The sequence below is a fragment of the Pelmatolapia mariae genome, linkage group LG6 (genome assembly GCF_036321145.2).
Source record: "Pelmatolapia mariae isolate MD_Pm_ZW linkage group LG6, Pm_UMD_F_2, whole genome shotgun sequence".
Classification (NCBI taxonomy): Eukaryota; Metazoa; Chordata; class Actinopteri; order Cichliformes; family Cichlidae; genus Pelmatolapia; species Pelmatolapia mariae.
The window spans coordinates 19,519,388-19,539,774 of record NC_086232.1 but is presented as its reverse complement, the minus strand read 5'-3'; the positions used below and the strand labels follow the sequence as shown (position 1 = coordinate 19,539,774).

The 20,387-nt window shown below is 39.6% G+C and overlaps 1 protein-coding gene across 3 annotated transcripts in view; it reads right to left on the bottom strand.

Moving 5' to 3' along the window:
- The window catches only part of inpp4b (inositol polyphosphate-4-phosphatase type II B), a 177,949-nt gene that overhangs the window by 47,842 nt on the left and 109,720 nt on the right, over positions 1-20,387 (bottom strand). For all 3 annotated transcript variants that reach the window (XM_063476107.1, XM_063476106.1, XM_063476108.2), the window contains 2 exons: positions 10,023-10,127; positions 6,252-6,360 (listed from right to left, as the gene is read on the bottom strand). In XM_063476107.1, coding sequence (XP_063332177.1) covers positions 6,252-6,360; positions 10,023-10,127 — 214 coding nt within the window. The remainder of the gene's footprint in view (positions 1-6,251; positions 6,361-10,022; positions 10,128-20,387) is intronic.

Genomic DNA, 20,387 nt, shown 5'->3' with positions numbered 1-20,387 from the left:
CTATGTTTTTGGACCATTTAAATGTTGAATACACTCAAATCACTTTTTCCTTTAAGTTGTTGTCAGTGTCTCATTCTGAGTGGAGGGTTTTTTCTTCTTTATTAAGTTGAGTTACCACTGCCAGTCTCCTTACGATCCTAACTGAACCCAACAAGAGTAGATTCTCAGATATTAGTTTTTTTCCTAGACTTTGGATGACACATTAGTGTGGATTTGACCGATTTTGACTACACAGTTAAAAAGGGTGACATTCACGTGCTGCTTATCTATTTTTGGCCTATTTTATCAAAGAAAGTTAAAAATCTTAGATGCAGTTGTACAAAAAATTTCTCCAGCATTTGATTTATATGAGGATATTTTATTCATGACAGCCTTTGACCTTCATTTATTAACTCTACAACTATGCGAGACTTCAATTACATGCGTCAGAGTTGCCCTGCTTTCTAGTTCATGCAGTGCACTGTAAAGCAGAGTCTGTGGCGTACGCATGTAGGTTAAATTCTATCTGTAGTGAGCAGTAGCTAAGGAACACCAAATCTGGTCATATGGAGGTTACTCACATTGCTGGAGAGTTGTCTGCCATATTGGATGCGATACAACAACTGGGAATGTGGGTTCTCCAACTGTTTGGCAGTTGGGGAACACACATTTGTAATCCTGGAGGATGGAAGAAGCGCACTTGTCTACAAACAGTCACTAAGCAATTGTAAAATTTGAAAAAGTGGGACGCAACCCAGAAGCAAGAATGCTCAACTTGAAAGTAACAGCTGTGCCTCAATGCTGCCATCATTTTTCAAAAGGTGCAACTTTAACTTTTATTTCCGTTTCTGGTTTCTATGACACTTTGCACACTGGTGCTATTGCTGGAGAAGTAGCTAGCAAGAGTTTGGGGACAAGCTGACATGCTCCATGCTAACCTCTCTATGTTTATGTGACTAGAGCCTGACCAATCGATTTCAACTACAATCAACATCCAGCAACCACTCACTAACTGATGTGGGAATACTTATTTTTCTCTAAAGATAGGTGGTTGCCAGATGGTTGTAGACGTCTGTGGACACAAGCTTAACTCTGCCTCACTAGGGTCTTATTAAAATATGTACAGGGTCAGTATTTTAAGGGATGAAAGTTACCGAGTCAACAGAGCATTGGTGTGTGCATTATAATAAGGTTATATTGATGCTTTAACATTAGGGTAGTATTGCCATATTACAATCCTGGTATTACTCATACTTTATATCCCCAGCATTGTCCTTTATTTGAAAGTTACAGTGTAAACATTATCTTTAATGCTGTGGCCTATTATCTGGAAAAATGTAAATGTTTACTTAGTAAGGAAATTTGGTCTGATTAAAACAAGCTTTTCTCTGTTTTCAACATGAGGAAGTCTTCATCAAAAGAACTTAAACCGCATACTGACTTGGATTGTCATATTAAACAAATTGGGATCAGTTATGGAGTCAAATAATTATCTTCTTGTTTTATAGTGCTCTTCTCTTGTATCACATTTTGTATTGTGCATTGTGTCTTGTTGCATTTCACTGCTGTGTTCTCTGTTTTTAATGTGTATTTTTGAGTTTGCTTTGTGCCGACTCTTACACAGTTTGCTGTTAAGTTTTCATAATTTTCATAATGGAAATGCTGTGGTCTGTGGCGTCAACACAATGAAATGAAAATGTCGGGAACAACAATTTGATTCATCTGACTATTGAGGTGTGTCTACATCGGACAATATTTGCACTCACATGTCTTCTTCTACTGTGAAAATTGGTTTCCTTTCAGGTAAGGCTCCTTTAGACTTCACTACAGACAGCACTGTGGCAAGAGAAATGTTTTCAGAAAGAACTGCTGCCAGACTTTTACACACTCACTGATAATGTATGATAATGGATTCTTTTTAATCCCACCTCTCACCACTCGGTGCGCCCTGTACCTCCAGTCATTAAAATACCAAAGGTGTGCTGCCACTCCCACAATAAGCACGCCACACTTGAGTGCGCTTTACACCTGCACATTGATTCATTCATAAAATTATCACCATTCTTAGGATTCACTTTTCATAGACAAACAGCATCTCGCTCATCCAGATGCTCAGACACAAATGGCACACCACTTTTTTTTGCTAACTTTAGTTCAGGAGAAAATTCCAAGCCTGACAAGATGCTTCTAAAACTCTTTGCTTGTCCATGGTGAACTTCTTTGGTTTTCCCATCTGATCAATAGGAATTGGTTATGACAGTAATGAGAAAGAGAAAACCACTGGGCCCAGCGGCATAATTAAGCAAGCACCTCCGACGGATGGCTAATTAATAGTGTAGAGGAAATTAATGAAGAGCTTGTGGCCTGCCACTGACAGCCAGCAGGAGTAAAACTCAGCTACGTCAGCACAGAGCTCTGCAGCACTTCAGGTGACTGCCAAAGCCTCCTCTGTCATTTAGACAGCATGCTCTAATCACGGTCCTTAAACCAGGCCACTGCCTCACGGCCCAGTAAAAATATGCAGTTTTCTGTAGCTACATGCTAGAAGATCTGATCTCAAATGAGATTCTTTAAACCGCCAATCTCCCATCTGTTGTTGAATCCTCCACTGGGCACTGATCTCAGAGTGGTTCTCAGAATAACAGCCAAAACTTTACTTAATGATTCAGACACTTTCAGACCCTGATCTGTGACCAGAGAAGCCTCAAGGCTTCTGCCAGCATCCTTCACCATCATCCACACAACCTGGAGCGGGCTGACTCCAGAACAGGCAAAGAACTAACAAGCTGCTGCCCATCAGCATGGAGTCCCAGCCACTGCCAATGTCCTGTCCCTCAACCACACACAGTAATTCAGGGAGGAAGTTATTTTGTTGGACAACATGCTGCTAGTCACATTAAATCTGAACATCAGCCCCGTGAGACTCTATTAAGGGTGTGCGAGTTTCACCCACTCTCTGTGTCCCAGAAATGTGTCACTCGGCAGTTCTGCTTGACCGGGAGGCCTCGCGAAATGACAGTGCTTCCTTCCTCTCTCAGTTACGGTGGACAGAATTCAGAGACACATACAGGGAGAACCTCTGCTGTATAAAGTCTGCACCAACTAACTAAAGCTGACCTAACAAAAGTTGGTCCGGCTACACGTTTATGTTGCAACCCCTTCTTCCAGTAAAATGCATGCAGCCACACTGTCTCCCTCAGTCTAGACAGGGCAAAAAAAAAAAAAACGGGACAATGTTTGGATTCTGAAACATCCGTCTCCAAAAAAATGCAAATAAAAAATGCATCATTATTCAGATTAGATGAATAATTGGTAATGTAAAATCCAAAACCAGCGTCTACAGGGTTCAATTAAAAACGGATGATAACCCAGTGGCTTTTAAAACAGACATTTAAGTGGGACTGCATGCATTAATGAAAGATAAATGCTTTTGCTCTGTGTGTACATGTGCAAAATTCCTTGAGGAATACTAAGTGTAGCTATTGATTAAACTCTTTCCTGGCCCATCTTGAGAGACAAACTACATTGCGTACTCTGACCAATGCCAAGTTTGGCCAGTGCAGGTTTTTAATGGATCTGGAAGCCCCCCCCCCCCACCGTCTCTCTCTTCTAGTGTCCAGGGAACAAAGACAAATAGCTCTTTTATTGCCCTCCTGGTAACACCTCTGTGCTCAGGTTTTCCTTTTTTCCTTCCTCAATCCTTTTCCATCTTCTCTTTGATGAATTAATATCACATTGAATAGCCAAGTCTCACATCTCGCCGATTGTTCCCTTTTTAATCAAATGTGATTACAAAAGGCTGCCTCTGAAAGCCGAGGAGGCATACTGGAAGAAGTATAATGAACACGTGCGCGAGTGTGTGTGCGCACATGAATCTTTGCTCTGCTGAAATAGGCTTGACTTACAGTGCAATTAAGGGACTCTCGCTTAGAAACAGCAACAGTACTTCGCATTAACACACACAAAAAGCCTCATCAGGTCCTTTTAGGCTAAATAGTCGGTCTGATGCTTGGTGTGTGCACAATAAAGGTAAACCGAAAAATAAAATAATGAGTGTCTTTCCTGTCCTTCAGCCATTTAATAAGCGTGCACGTCCGTTATAATGGCCAGAGTGAATACTTAGAGAATGTGAGTTTATTCCTGTTTTTACTGACAAATCACTACATTCCAGGTCAAACATGCAGGCTGAGTGCAGGCCGTAGTCGGGTAGCCAGGCGGAAAATTGGAAAATTTAAGCTACAGTGAGTCATTAGCTAAGTCAAATATGAAACAAAAAGCTGTGTGTCTCCCCAGAGAATTATTTCTGAAGTCTAATCTCTCATTCAAAGTGAATGATTTCACTTCAGTGGATTCTCGAAAATATGCTAACCTTATCATTGTTCATGCTAGCAGATAAAACTGACCATCTTCAGCAAATTCACTTGTGCACTTTACCGTAAAAAAAAGCCCTTTCTTTATTTTTTATTATCAGCACAGGGCCGCGACTATTTTCCCTTCAGCTTATCCATTTTATACCCATACCTCAGCCCTCTCAATCTTGCTTCTCCCCCTTTTCTTGAGCTGCAAACTCTGTAACTAATTGGATCTGGCATGGTCTGTAATGACTTTGCACTCTATGGGGAGCTATGGGAAAAATCACCCTTCATTTCATCTGGCATCACTCAAGTGACCACATACTGAACCTCAGTGACATATAGCTCCATCCTGCATCCAAAAGGCAAAGACAGCAACATTTACAGGATACTGCTGATCTCGGGTTTGAGAGACTCATATGGATGTGTTGGCCCCTGAGGGCATTTTCAGTGAATATGTTTATATATGTATGTGTGTGCATAATACCATTATATCAACGTCATTTGTCAAATGTTGAAAGTGAGAACCCAAAAGCAGATTCTCAGGCAGGCTGAGTTAAACAGGAAACTAGAGAATTTATTGAAGCTGATGATCAGTGTACAAAATAAAACTGAATAAAAAGGAAAACTGAAATTTTCCACTTACTCAACATAAACTAGGACTGAAAACTAGAGCTGGGAGACACAAGGGATTGAAGAACAGACGCTCAGACAATGGACTAGGGGAGGTAGCAACAATGAATACACAGGAGGGTGATCAGGGGAAGTGAAAACACCAGGGAACGCAGCTGAAACTTATCAAGGAAATGAGACTGGGTAAAGCAAAAACTAAGCACACAAGATAAGAGACTACCAAAATAAAACAGGAAACAGTGAGAAAAGGACAGAGATAAAAAGATAAACAGACATGACAATGAGAGTAACTGAACACAGAAGACTTGAGCCCTGAGACGAGACTAAGGGAACAGGGAGGGGACAGTAAAGGGAACTAATTAACAATTTTTCAAAATCAAAACAACCGTGAATTAACAAAACTCAAAGATTCAAACACAAACGTTGGATCACAGACCCAGCACCATGACAGGATTTGGAGATCTAGCAGTGATGATCAGTGAAGAAAGCAAACAAGACATATTTAACCCATCCAGCCATGAAGCAGAGAGATGCTTCACAGCCAAATACCGAACTTAATAAAACATAAAAATATAAAAATCTCCCTGTTTGTCAATGAAAGGCATTAAAAATGTTTCTAGGTTGAACACTGGTTTGAGAAAGAGCAGTATATTAGAAAGAGTTTTTACTCCAAGCAAATATTTGTTAAGAATTCATATTGTTTTACAAGAAGGACTTGCTTCTCTGAGAAAAATTACACGTCATCACAGTTGCTGGATTATTGCAGAGCTAACTGCAGACCCATCTGACAACTGGTGTCCATGTGCACATCGTTGTGTAGTACCAGTTTTATCGCTGCTCATAAACTCAGCTGACAATTTCCCCCTTTCTTAAAACCTTAAAACTCGAGTGCGAGCTGCAGCTGGCAGCTGGGAAGTTGCAGAAAAAAAGCAGCTCTTCAGTGTTCACGAACATATTTAGGAAAAAAGAAAAATGCTTGCCAGGAAAAAGAACAGGTGCAGAGGAAGTTCTGACTCAACAAACCCTTTCGATCACGCCTGTTGCCTCGAGTCAAATAGAGCTGTCAGAGGCAGTAGAGTCCCAGTCTAATTTCAGCAATAGCTTGGCTGTAAGTAACTGTATGGGGCTCCGAAAATAAAGTCTGTGGGCCAGGGGTAAATTTGCTTGCCAGTACTAATTATGACCAAGTTAGATTCTTTTGTCAATAAAAGCCAGTTCCTCTAACATGGGCCTGGATTAAATCACTCAGGTACCTATGCCTTCATGGTGTAAACATTCATTTTGTACCTCTTTTTCTCTGCTTCATATCTGCTCAGGAGTCGCTGGAGACCACCACCTTTAAAGCCCTGGAAGTGGGCTGCTGGGGCACCAACAGTGACGATGTCGTAAAACGCATCTGTAAAGAGAGAGAAAATTGAGTTCACAGCATTTTAGATACTGATTTTTTTTGAAAGGCAGAACCTGCAAAACTGGAGTTACTGGAGGACCTTGAATTGAGAAAACTGAGAACATGAATGAATCCTGTCAAAGTAAATTAAATATTAATATAATTTCAAGTAGGATTTTTTACGGAAATGATGGAAATGCCGCTAATAAGAGTAATTTCAACATTTAAAGACACACGGACATGAGGAATGACTCTAATGTGATATTAAGATTTGGCTGTCTTCCGGCTTCAGCTCAAATTAAAATGTAAAAAAATATGTAAATATGCCAACCTCCATATCTAATGGCCAATAAATGAAAAATTAGAAATTAAACAATAGATGGGAGAAACACCCTTCAAGCATGTTATGAGTGTTGAAGTTGGATAGTTTGTTAAACTATGTTGGCAACAAATGGCAACAAGTAATCACGTGAGTGTCAATAAAGCAAAATATTTTTTAAACAGCGCTCTCATATTACCTTAGTAAGGAATCATAAATAACAACACATAACCAACGTTAAGTGGATCTATTTATGTTTTGTGAAAGGAAAAAACAATGTATCAGATTTTCGTCATCAAATATCGGTATTGAAATCGGTCTTTCAAATCTCATATCTGTCAGCCTCTAATTATCTCTATGTATGCTTGGCTCTACTTCTTGCCATCTTTTCATCTTTATTTTGCTCTGGTCCCACGTTAACCTGGAAGGACAACCAATGTCACAGTATTTCGTTCCAATTTGCACACCGGGGTCATAAGTAAATAAACACTTCACAGACGGCTAGCCGGCACAGAGGTGCTTAGAACAGGGCTTGATTTGAATGAGTAATGGCTGAAACTGTCAATTAAATCAGGAAAAACAGAGGGGAATATGGGGGGGTGAATATTTTGGTGCTTGGTCAGTTAATGAACGCCCATGAGAAAACAACAGTCCACAATAATATTCTAACCACAGGAAAAGCCTGCTTGGAAAAAAAAGAGGCTGACAACACAAATTAATGACACAACAGTTGCAAGTCTTGCCGCAGAGAAGTAAATGACAACACCACTGTAGACCAATAGTGGTTTGATGTCGAGGCTTTGCTACTGCCCACTGTTTCTTCCATTAATTATTGAGGTGCCTGGCCATAACACTCCCTGACTGCCACATGTCTGGCCCCTGGAGTTTTCAGATATCCAGGTTCCCTTAATTGGTTCTCCCCCCAGCAGAAGTATACTGAAAAGCAATGGCGGGTTTCAGAACATCAAGCACAATGACCAATTTGTGCTCGATTTGCTTGCTCTTTTTCACACACCGACCGTTTCTCAATAAATCAACAACGGAGCAAGCTGTTATACTGAGAGGACAGTGGCTTTCTGGAAAGAGTAAACTGGTTGTGGCAGTCAGGATGATTGGTTATAATCCATGCTTAAACCATTCAACAGTCCCTTTTAACAATGACAAAGCATTGTTTTACTCGACCCAAATGAGTGCTGAATAATGCTTTCAGTTCAGCTTTGCCGAGCTGTGCATTTAGGCTGGAAATATTCTATAGTTGTCATTTTAGAGACAGAAGACAGCCACTCACAGTAAAACAAATGAATACTGTTTAGAGCTGGAAGTGTTGCTTTCCTCCCTATTTCCTTTTCTTGCTGAACGATCAGGAGACAAAATGAAAATTAATGGCTTTGCATTGTTGAGTAAATTACATAGCCAAACTTCATCACTTCAGAAAATCAAATGGAAAAATACAGCTCTTCACTGTAGTTGGAAACTGAAACTCAGTTGCATTAAGGACCAGTTTTCATTGTCCTCCGTGCCTCTCTGATTGCAATCATTTTCTTTCCTTGTGGTTTTTCTTTTGCCTTTTCAAATCAAGTAATTTTGAAGAAAATAAAAAAGGAATTTTACATCCAACAAAGGTTGCTAGAATAAATTAAAACAAGAGGGTAGCCTAATACCCAGAAATGATGGCTATTTTTTAAGACAATCTTCTCATCAGTGGCTTAACTTAACCATTCACATCAGATAACCACTGATGAACATGCATGAAAGCTGGCACATGTTGAGCTAATTAGAGACAATCAGCACTGGAAACCATGAGCCAGTCGTGTTGCTGTATCGATACATACTGTAGACAAAATAGAGCTTCTTAAAAGTATCATGAAAGATGAAGGCTACGTTTTTATGGTTTCCTTGGCTTACTGCATCCATCTTGGATTAGTTGTAAAATCATACCAAAGTACTGAAAGCCACATTTCCATAACTTTTGTGCTTTAAAGCACTTTAAAAAGTCTGATTTGACTAGTGATTCGACTGGTGAAACATCTCTCAGCCAATATGTTATTGTGTAAAACTCACAATACCATCCCTCGTTTCTTGATGTCCAGGTGCATCTCTCAGGTCCTGTGTAAAATCTGGGTCTTTGCTGGATTTCTTCCCAATTCTTAAGGACATGACTTTCAGATACTGTTAGTCTGCTGTAGATAATTTTTTAAACTGTCACATCTTCTTTTGCCCTCCACTTTTCCACTTTCCTCAAACTTTTTAAGGACACACTGCACACCACGCTGAGCCATCCCAGGTTTTTGTGTAATAGTTATTTGAGAATCACTTTGTTGTCTCAAAAATGATACTTTAGATCTGTCAAACCGCACTACATTTGCTATGAAATAAGTCTCAAGAAATTAAATAAATGATGTGTTTCTACAGCAGGTTGTCAGTAGTGCCAAGTTGTCTGTTCATCAGTTAGATGCCTCATTTTTTGATTCAATATGTCAGTGTTAGATGGCTTATCATACAAAAATCTACAATTACAAGAAAGTCTGGCTTCTTAGAAGCAAAATATAAAGAAATGATGGATGGATCGAGACTTTTGCACCACACTCTGGCATGTCCGCTGATCAACATTACTTACTTAACATTGTGACACCAGTGGAAGCTGTGTATACTCTGCATTACACATAAGCTGCAGCATCTCTGTCTGGTGTGAATTGGGCCAACAGAAGGGAATTAATAGTGCCTCTCAACCAGGTGACAAACTCCTCTAAAGTTTATATTGATATTTTTAGATAAAAAGTCGCAGAACTGTATAATGTCTCTGTTTGACTATTTTTATTTGTCCTATCAGAAGCCTTAAAGAAAGACTGATATGTATTTCAAGGTTTGCCTGCCTTCAACTTTCCATCAATCATCTGTTGTTTAGTTGCACTGAGCCCATTCACAGATCATCAGGCAGTAGTTAGTTGCTTTAATACGCTGAGACAGTTCCAGGGCAAAAACAGCCTCTGCCAGCAACAGAGCAGCAGTGGAAGAGACAGCCTAGTCCTTCACTCCACAAAAACGCAAAGGGCTTAATTAGTGTTTTGTCTGTTTTTTTTTAGGCCAAGTTAATTCTCACCTTTCAGCCCGGGTGATGACCTAGAACCTCCCTGTCTGAGCCCCCTGAGTGTCTCAGACAGATGGAGAAGTCAAGCACAGTAGGTGACAATGTTTCCATACCGTGTTTGAAGCTACATTGTGCACACTTTGAGCTGAGAACCACTTAGAATGAAACTGTTCTTCCACACAAAACCTAATTGTCTGAAAGGACGTCTGAAGACAATACATGCAATGATGAATCTAAAACAAGTCCAAGTCAGAAGTGCAGTACCTGTTTTTTTAGGGCATGTCACCCTCATCCTCTGGGTGTGCAGGTTTATCGGAATAAACTCCAGAGACTTTTGAGCTTTGCAGCAGCTTGGCTTGAATGAGCAACCTGAAAACATAAACAACAGTATATGTCACAAAACCAGGTTGTGTTGGTCAAGATCTTGAAGAAGAAAGAAGAAAAAAAATCCTTGTACTGTAAAAGCGATGGAAATTGTGTAGAAGTTATGCTGCCTATTGCAGTAACCACAACCAAATTTGGATACTTCAGGGGAAATGTGTTTAATCCATCTTGTGCAGGACTCCTTGGTGGGTTTCCTACACAAATGATTGAAGACACAGAGTTCTTTGCTAAATTAACATGTATTTATTTCACGTTTACATACATTTAAATGGACCAGTGTGCAGTCTTTGTCAGTGTAACACCCATCAGTAAATACAAACACAAAATATGTAAATAAATAAATCACTGAATGGAAGGTTAATTATCTTTTAGTGTACCAGAATAAGAAAATGATGCGTCATCATCAAACTCAAGATAGGTGGAAAATAAAAAAAAAATCAAGAAAAAAAGAGGAGATAAAAGACAGGAATAAAAAAGGAGAGGAAAACAGGGGCAAATGTAAATAATTAAAGATGATAAATATAATGTGACAGCCAAGTCAAGGTGCATCACGTCTTTTCTTCATAAAACTGTAACTAGTTCCATATATCCTGATGCAATTTTTTATTATTTGCATCAGGATATATCATTATTTCTACATTTCTCAGAAGACCAGAGGATTTCTGGCTATACAGTCCAAAAGGTCTCATACTGGCCTATCTTGCCATGCTTCTAATGGCTCCATCACCCTAAAGTAAAAGCAGGATGGCTGACTCCATGCAACTATGAAAAACTGGTGACTGCGTTGAATCTGTTAGAAACGGATTACAAGTAGCTGTGGTGACCAACTGGTCACCTGCAGTTTAAGGTGCAACACCACCAACCTTATTCGATCACATGGTAACTGCACAGATTGGCCAATGGGAGCCAATCTATCTCCAAACAGTGGCAGTCTGATTTGGACTGACAACAGTCACTCTAAGAAACGTCAATTTGCAGTTGAAGGTTTGCAAATAATAATCACTGTCCAATACAGTGTTCCCTTGTTTATCGTGGGAGTTACGTTCTAAAAATAACCTGCAATAGGTGAAATCGGCGAAGTAGCCAACTTTATTTTTACAATTATTATAGATGTTTTAAGGCTGTAAAACCCCTCACTATACACTTTTCTCAGACAGGAATGAACATTTTCACACTTTTCTCTCCTGTTTAAACACTCTCAAAGTTCAAACCTTCGTAGAAAAATAAGTCTAGTGTAATAGAATGAAACCAAAAGTACCCAAAGGTGCCTCTGACGGTGCAAAACGTTTCGTCGACATTGTGGTGTTTGTTGGGGAGAAATCTTACAAATATACAGTACAGCACTTCAGAGTCACACTGCTAGCGATCAAAGATTTATGTAAATTCTACAAGGTGAATGCATTCTGTACTGTACAGGAGACACGGCATGGGGGAGATTGATTGACAATGGTATACAGCCAATTAGGACGCAGAACACAATGCGCTGTGAAAAAAATAAATAAATAAAAATTTTAAAAATGCAAAATTGCACTCAAAAAAATCAGCGAAACAACGAGGCCGCGAAAGGTGAACCGCATTATAGCAAGGGACCACTGTATACACATGCATAAAGATTGCAAACATGTAGCAATCAATCTGAGTCCATCTGTGCTGATGAGCGCAACTCATCTGCAATGCATCTCTTTGTAGCAGGGCACTCAATTCAACTGGTTGCCAACTGGTTGCATTTGCGTTTAAGTTAAATCACCATCAACAACTGTGGCACTATTTGTGGAGAGATTATTGTTTCAAATCCATGAGTTTCTGGCTGGAATCTGAATATAATTAGTTAATGTGAATTTCTGTGTATGTAGACAGCAACATATTTGTTATTCAAGTGCAATCTGATAGCAGACTGACCACTTTATCATCATCATGACAGACAGCAACTGAGTGTAAGTGCTGTCCTCAAAGCAACCATTTCAAAGGCAGTGAGATTGCAAGTTCATTGCATAAAGTTGAAATAATGTTGTCCAATCACTGTCTTCACTAGTGTGACTGTATCATAATGTCCTGCAACATGACTTTCAGCTATTTTAATTTGCTCCGCTTAATGTCAGAGTATAATCCACATTCCCTGAGCAAATTGTATCTTTCTTCTGCAATATTAGTCATTTGGTCTTCCTTTTGAGTCTTTCATATAACAAAACAACCCATATACCACATACGTTCCAACATATTTGGCGTTGCAAATACAAAGTGTTTCTTTGAAAGGTGCAAAGCTGTGTCACTGTGAAGAATATTCTGATTTTATCTAATGATGTTTTGATGCTTATTCACTGTGTTACACCATAAACTGTGTTCAATGTGCTTTGATTTGAAGCAACGGTGTTCTATTACTTTTAAACCATATATCTCAGTTTCAAAGTGGTTCATCATGTCTGTCATTTGTCAGCCTATTGTATTATAGAAAGCCCTTACTGTCTGCTACAGCTACACCACATTACATTACACGGCTTTTCACTTCATCAGTTCATGTGGCAAGGGACAAAGACACAGAGGCAGGAAGCATTAGATAATAAGTTAAATATATGATCAATTGTTCTCTTGATTGATTTACCAATGAAAAGAAAACCCCTGCGCAATTCAGTGACTTGAGATCTATTTAATGCACGACTGAGTGACAAAAGGGAATACAAAGCAAATTAAAATCGATTTAAATTAGAAGTTGTTGAAGTGGCTGCAGTGCAGATTCAGATATACCTCCAAGGATGCGAGGACTTTTACAACTTAATTGCTACAATATGCTGTATAAATGGAAGCCATTTGTTCGTTCTCCGTCAGAATTGGTCACTTAATGAATCTGACTTCAGAATACTGCCCCAAAAAATAGAGCACAGTTTCACATTTCGCAGATAACTGAGAGGGCAATTTTCCCAAACAAACAATAACCTTTAAATAAAATGTCAGAAAGTAATCATACAGTTTTAAAATACTGTAAGCTATGAAGTAATTATTGTAATTAATTATTGTTCACCATGGACTGGACTGTTAAACTAAAATACCTCACCTTTTAATGTGCATCAAGACTGTTTAACACACAGTTGGAACCCAACAAAGTCAAAATCAGCTGACCTGCAACCTTGCAATAACCTCTAATTTATGGTGCAATGCTTTGAGCACAGTACTTTATGTCCTTTGCAAACACTACTCTGTTCAAAATGTCCAATTAAATGTTCCTGCCAAATGACATTCTTTGTTTTTGGCTTATATTTAAGCTCAAAATCGTTTTCTGACACTCCAATTTGGCTGCTCATATCCAACAGGGGTCATTAGCCTTTTGAGCATTCAAATATGCTCGAGCAAAAGAGGCACTGCAGTCTTTGCAAGTAGAAGTAATTGAGTTATAAAATATATAAATATATCTCCTTCAAGCTCGGGTCCTTTACCAGAGGCATGGAGGTTAACGGTCCTGTGCAGTATCTTTGGTGTTCCTACGACTGCAAACCTCTGGACAGAGATCTTGGATGTTGTTTCTGGAATCTGCTAGTTGTTGGAGCCACTCGCCCAGTTTGGGGGTCACCTCCCCGAGGGCTCTAATTACCACGGGGACCACTGTTGCCTTCACCCTCCACAGCTTCTCTACCTCCTCTTTGAGTCCTTGGTATTTCTCGAACTTCTCATGTTCCTTCTTCCTCACATTGCTGTCACTTGGTATAGCTTTCTATCACTACAGCCGCCTTCCTCTGCTTGTCCACCAGATGACTTCCAGATACAGACGGACCAACTTCCAGACGGACCAAGAAGTCCAACAGGATTTTAGCTCAGTCATCCTCAACCAATCTGGAGGGCGTATCCCATTTTGACCTTGACACTTACAGACCCTGCACCTTGTTGTTACGTGCTGGATTGTCTCAGGGACATTTCCACACAGCCTGAACCTGGGATCTTGCCTGCTATGGTTCAGAGTGTTTAAATGAGAAGCTGCATCTATTCATTCTGTTTTATAAAAGCAATTGCAGTATTAAGCCGATCAGGTGTTTTTATTCAGCAGTGTTATATTTAATATCGCAAAGGCTTGTCTTGTGATGACTTTTCCAGAATTTGTGTGTCGATGAATGCCAAGCTTCTTGAGACACATTAATAGTCTGTCTGCACACAAAGGCTGTGGGCAGACAAACCTACTTTTGCTGATGTGGGAAACACATCATCACATTCCTTTAAGCCAGAGGAAGTGACTTTTTTCCCCAGGAAAAAACCCAGCAGGAAAGAATAAAAACTTTCCTGTGCAGCAGTTTGTATCAGCATTACAGGATAAACAAACATTCCTTATTTAGGAGGGGATTCATTAAATATTCTGGTTAGTCGAAGACAGAATTGCTTGTCAAATTTGATTCCTGTCATATTAACAACACCAAAAATGTCCAGAGTGTGAAATTCTGGCATAATTTCTAAATGTTGAGAATGATTTTATTGTAACAAATTGCTCGTGTCAGTAATTAGTTTACTTAACATGTTTAATTCGTGTGTGAGTGGCAGTGTAGTGTGTTAACTGCAGAATAATGACTAAAACCATACTTTGCAACTCTTCTATCTGACAAGCAACATAACTCACCGTTAGGAAAACTTAACTAAGCTGTACTGAATCTTCTCCTCCTGTAATCACGCTTGAGGCAACAGACCAATAGCCAACAATCAGAGCCTCAGCACTATTTAAGATCTATGTTGACACAGAAGATAGATGGGAAAACCTGTAACCCGCCACAAATTTTTAACATCATTTGGCAGGAAGGCCAGACATGAAAACAAACTCACTGCAACTCAATTACAGCATATAATGGTGCAACTGCTGACCCACTCAAGCTGAAATGTGTTGCCTCAAAAATGGATAACACTAATGACTCAGCTGGAGACGTTGGAGATGTGGCTGGTATTTTTACGAGCGCTGAAATCAATCATGTCTTCTTACTAAGGTGGCAGATTTGCTGCCCTTTATCAAAGTGAAAAAATAGACAGATGCCGTTTCTAGCTAAATATACATTCTGCTTAAAAATATAGTGCAAACCAAAGCATCATGAGTAGTTTTCAATGCTGCAATCAGTCAGTACTAAGTACTAGTAAATCATTTGTCATTCAGCAATCCATAGGGTGCTTTTATTACCTTTATACCATGAGCTTATATAACCTCCACAACATGTCTAAAGGTGTAATCCTAAGGCCAATCATAGTGTGAAGGGTTCCCAGGGATTAGCTAAACAGCACAAGGAGTTTTAACAGTTCTGTCAGGCTGTATTTTGCTAATTTCTGATATCACCACGATGACATTTTTAATTGAGTAAATTAGCTCATCATGGCATGCCAACACATTTTCATTACCGCTATATAAAATGAGCCCAACACGTGCAAACTGATATTTGACCTAAATATGTTGCTGAATGAAACATCTAAAGGATCAGAGCCACTGGACAAAGTTTCCACAGGACTGCATAAAGTGGTGTGGAAATTTTGTCCCGTGGCTTTGAACAAAGTACTCATGACTTTATCTGTTGTGTTGGAATTTTGGCTCACTCCTCATCGCTTCAGCTCATTAAGATTTGTGGACATTTTATGTACAACTCTATTAAAGTCCTGCCACCATGTTTCACATTTGGTGTTGACGTGTGGAATCAGTCATGGCAAGCCGTGTTTGACTCTAGCATTGATATATAGGGGAATTCATGACTGAGTCAATGACTGCAAGGTGACCAGATCCTGCGACTGGAAAACAAGCCCAAATCATTCACCGCTGTGCTTACAGTTGGTACGAGGTGTTTGTTCTGCTATGCTGCGTTTGGATTTTCACCAAACATGGTAGCGTGCATCGTGGCCAAACATCTACACCTTTATGTTGTCTCTCCAAAGGACACTGTTCCAAAAGATTTCTTTAGATGGAACTTTTCAAACCTAAGCAGTGCTGCCATGTTTTAGACAAAAGGAGGGCTGCATAGAGTCCTGTGAAAACCTTCTATTTTAAATTACTATATGCTCAGTGGACCTCAAATATCAGTAGAGATTTTCACAGCAACACACAAAATGTTGTAAATTTCTAGAAGCCTAAAAGAGTAAAAATTAGTGGTTCACCAAGTCAGTGGGCTATAACACCTAGATGTGTTGATATATTTTAGTTTTCCAACAATCCAATAAGGTAATGATGTAACCAATCATGCCGCAACCTGTAATGAGGATTTATTCATCCAGATCAAGTTAAACTGTTGTAAAAACATTCAATTTAACTCTATACTCTTATCCCTTCTCTGTCAGCCAGGAGCTCAGGGGACCAGGCTAATGTAACTAGTGAGTGTTGTAGGTTTGGTGAATTACCCATATGATATATGTGACATAAAGGTTAAATACCAGCAGTACTGGCCAAGATCCACAGCTACCATCTCTTTTTATATACTCTACTTTTTTGAGCTTTTAAATAGTTTTCTGTATTTATGTTTTTTGTTCCTCCAGAAGATGAGTGAACATTATCCTATATGTCTGCCTGACAACTAAATGAACATTTTAAAAAAGCCAACAACCAGTATGTATGAAGTCTTACAGATCAGTGTACTTCTGGGCACTTTCTTTTCTTTTAACCAATTTGTGGTTTATCTAACATTCGGTCCTCATTTTTAACCTGCAAAACAGAAAATGTATGTGCACTCCACAGCTGAACATCTTTACCTGGAGGTAGCAGACTGCAAAGATGGCTGTCCTAATACAGATATTATGGAAAAAATATAAGATATGCACTATCATGTCCACCTGCCCTGCTATCTGTGCAATGAGTAGGCTTTACTGCCAGCCACACAGATATATGACACTGCCTTAAACACCCAGCTCTGGGCCTTAAGCTGTAGTTATCCCATAAGCGAAGGCTCAGAGGTCTAACGTTTCACCAAAGGGATGACTGACATTTTAGAGAGGAGACTGCAGACAGTAGCGAAGGTTTAACGCTAACAGGACTATGACTGCACCTTTAACTCACCAGCTGGTAAACAATGCAAGCAGGGATGAGTGATTTATTAATGGAATGCAGTTAATGATTTGTTCACTGAGGTAAGTGGTTTTAAAACTTGGAAGAAAAGGAATCAGGAAGAATGTTGGACCTGAACATGGAAACTCCCAGAGAACTGCTTCTCTTCTTTATTGTAACCACGTGCAATTTCAAAACCTTTGGATTTTGTTTTCTATAGCACCAATTTGAAAAATGTTGGGACGCTGTGTAAAAAGTAAACAACAACAGAATGCTATGATCTGCAAATCTCATAAATCCTCATTTTAATTCGAACACAAAAAACATGTCAAATGTTTAACAGGAGAACTTGAGTATTTCAAGAAAAATAGAAATAAGTTTTAAACAAGTTGGAACTGGGTCAACAAAAGTAAGTACAGTGGAACCCCGACTTACGAAATTAATTCGTTCCAGAGGGTCTTTCGTAAGTCAAACTTTTCGTAAGTCGAAGCACCTTTTTCCATCGCCTTTTGAGTGAGGCGATGCTGGCTGAAGACGAAGTTCTTGGTGGAGGAGGAGGTGGCGGAGGTTGAAGAAAGCATACGTATGGACGCATACATACGTACGTGTACATGTACATAACATTATGGAATTTAATTTAATTTTTTAAAATATTCTATTTTATCTATTTCGTTACGCGGGCATTTTGCCGTACCACGGGCAGAAATATTGCCATTAAGTGCCATCGTAACTTAAATTTTTCATTAAATGGGGTCTTCGTAAGCCGGGGTTCCACTGTAGTACTAAAAAGAAACATTCAGAGTAACACATAATTAGGTTATCTGAGGCATTCATTGAGTATGAAATCAGCATCTTTGAAGTAAAGATGGACCGAGGTTCACCAACCTTCAAAAATCTGCGTCTACAAATTGTGGAAAAACTTCAGAATATGAAAAAAATCAGAGAAAATGGAGAAATCTCTGTGCGCAAGGGGACAAGGCCCAAAGTCAATATTGGATACTAGTGCTGGGCGATATGGAAAAAATATTTATCACGATATGAATTATTTTATATCACGATAACGATATATATCACGATATACACGACCTGTGGTCATCTGAAAAGTACGCAGTCTGTAAACAGCGAGCGCAGAGGGTGCAGTCTTTGTTAATGAAATGGATGGTTACGCTCATGTAGGGCTGCGTATCTCTGCTCGTCCATAGCTCAGTCGTCAAGGCATAATGCACGACACTGCAAACATCCTTCTCTACTTTGGCCCGGCATGCGTCATATAAGCGAGGCAACTCGACTTTAATGAAGCGCTTACGTACCTCGGATCAAGGACTTTGACGAGGTCACAAAAGCTTAAACAGGGGCCATGCCTTTACAAATGTAACGCGAGATGGCTCCTGTGATTTGTTTATGGCGCTGGGGCATTTTCTCATTAGGGCCTTGTGTGAAAGACTGCTGTATCTTCGGCTGGCTATAGTTTTTCTTTTCCCAACTTGCTGCAAAGAAACAGCATGTGCATCAAAATAAACTATTTCCAACAGTATAATTTGAGTTCTAAGCATCCCAGAAACGATACAAAAAAGCATAAAGTCAAACATAACTTTTAAAAACACCAGTGTAGGCTTATAAGGCCCTGAAGGTAAAAAAATACATTTTCCACGAAAATGATGTCACTTCCGGTTTCGGGCAGGTAATGGCTGAAACATGCAATAGTTCGCGCTGACCTATATTCCAACGTAGGAAGTGTTATGAACAGCTGATCGGATCGGCAAAGCGTGTTTCTGGAATATTATGTTTTTGTTGCTGCAAGTGCTATATGTGGAAGGAAACCGTGACCTAGGACAAGCTGATGGTATAAGATGTAAGTACAACTCCTCCGGTTTCATATGGAAAAAAAAATATTGCGCTAGCTTACGTGGTTCCAGTTCTACAGGGATTTAAAGATAGTTACGCAAAACGGAGTGTGCCTGCTCCGACCGGTTTTAAAGGGTTAATGATATATTTTATGTAATAATTTATAAAATTAGGTTAGAAATGATAGAAACGATAGAAGACAAATGGCATGATAGACACTTTTCTATCGTCCATATATATATAAATATATATATCGCCCAGCAATATTGGATAGTGGTGATCTTCAGGTCCTCGGACGGCACTGCATTAAAAACAGGCTGGATTCTCTCATAGAAATCACTGCACTGCGTCATCCATAAATGCAGGTTAAAGCACTATCACGCAAAGAAGAAGTCGTGCATGGCACGTCCTCCAGACTAACGAGGAGAGGGACCATCCAGCTTGTGATCAGCACTCAGGTCAAAGGCCTGCATTTCTAATGGTATGGGGGTGTATTAGCGTCTGTGGAAGTGACAGATTGTACATCTAGAAAGGCATCATCAATGCTGAAAGGTATATACAGGTATTAGACCGACATGCTCCCATCCAGACAACATCTTGGATATTTCAGGAAGACAATGCTAGAGCGCTTACTGCATATACTACTCTCTCAAAAGTCCAGCAGCTGGTCTCGTCAGTTCCCAGATGTTTACAGACTGTTGTTAAAAGAAAAGGCTACACAGTGGTAAACATGACCCCGTCCCAACATTTCTCAGATATACTGCTGCCATCAAGACCTTATTTTATCAGTTTAAACATCTGATTTGATTTCCATGTTCTACTGTAAATAAAATATATACTTGTAAATCATTACATTCATTTTTTTTATCCCGACTAAATGTAGTACTTAGACATGAAAATTTCCAAAAGAAGAGCACAATGACAATTAAATGAAAGTTCCTAATTTGTGTGCAGACATAAGTAATAGGACAGCCGTGCCCACTGACTTTTGTTAATGAACTCTTCTTATGACGAATGCCACTCAGTTGCCATATTTGTCACCCTTTGTTTGTTCTGGTAATTATGTTTTCATTTCTTGTCCCTCCTGCCGTATTCGTGCACCCACTCAACCTCCTCCACAGTCTGTCTCTTTTCGTCTCTCCCTCCCAACCTTTTTTAATCATATTAGTTATCAATAATTAATCTGCAACAGCTTGCCCACCCAGCTTGTTTAGCAACGTCTGTCATCCTGTTAAGTTAATGCAGGACTGAATTAGAGTAGCAAGATAGGTTGGGGGGATCCTCCATGTATTACAGCATCTGGGCCACGCAAGTGAGTTGTCAGGAACTATAATGACCAACACCACATTATCCTTTCCCTCAACCCCTCCTCAGAGTCCAGGCAGGCAGCACCGAGGCTTAGCCATCTTTATTTCTTATCA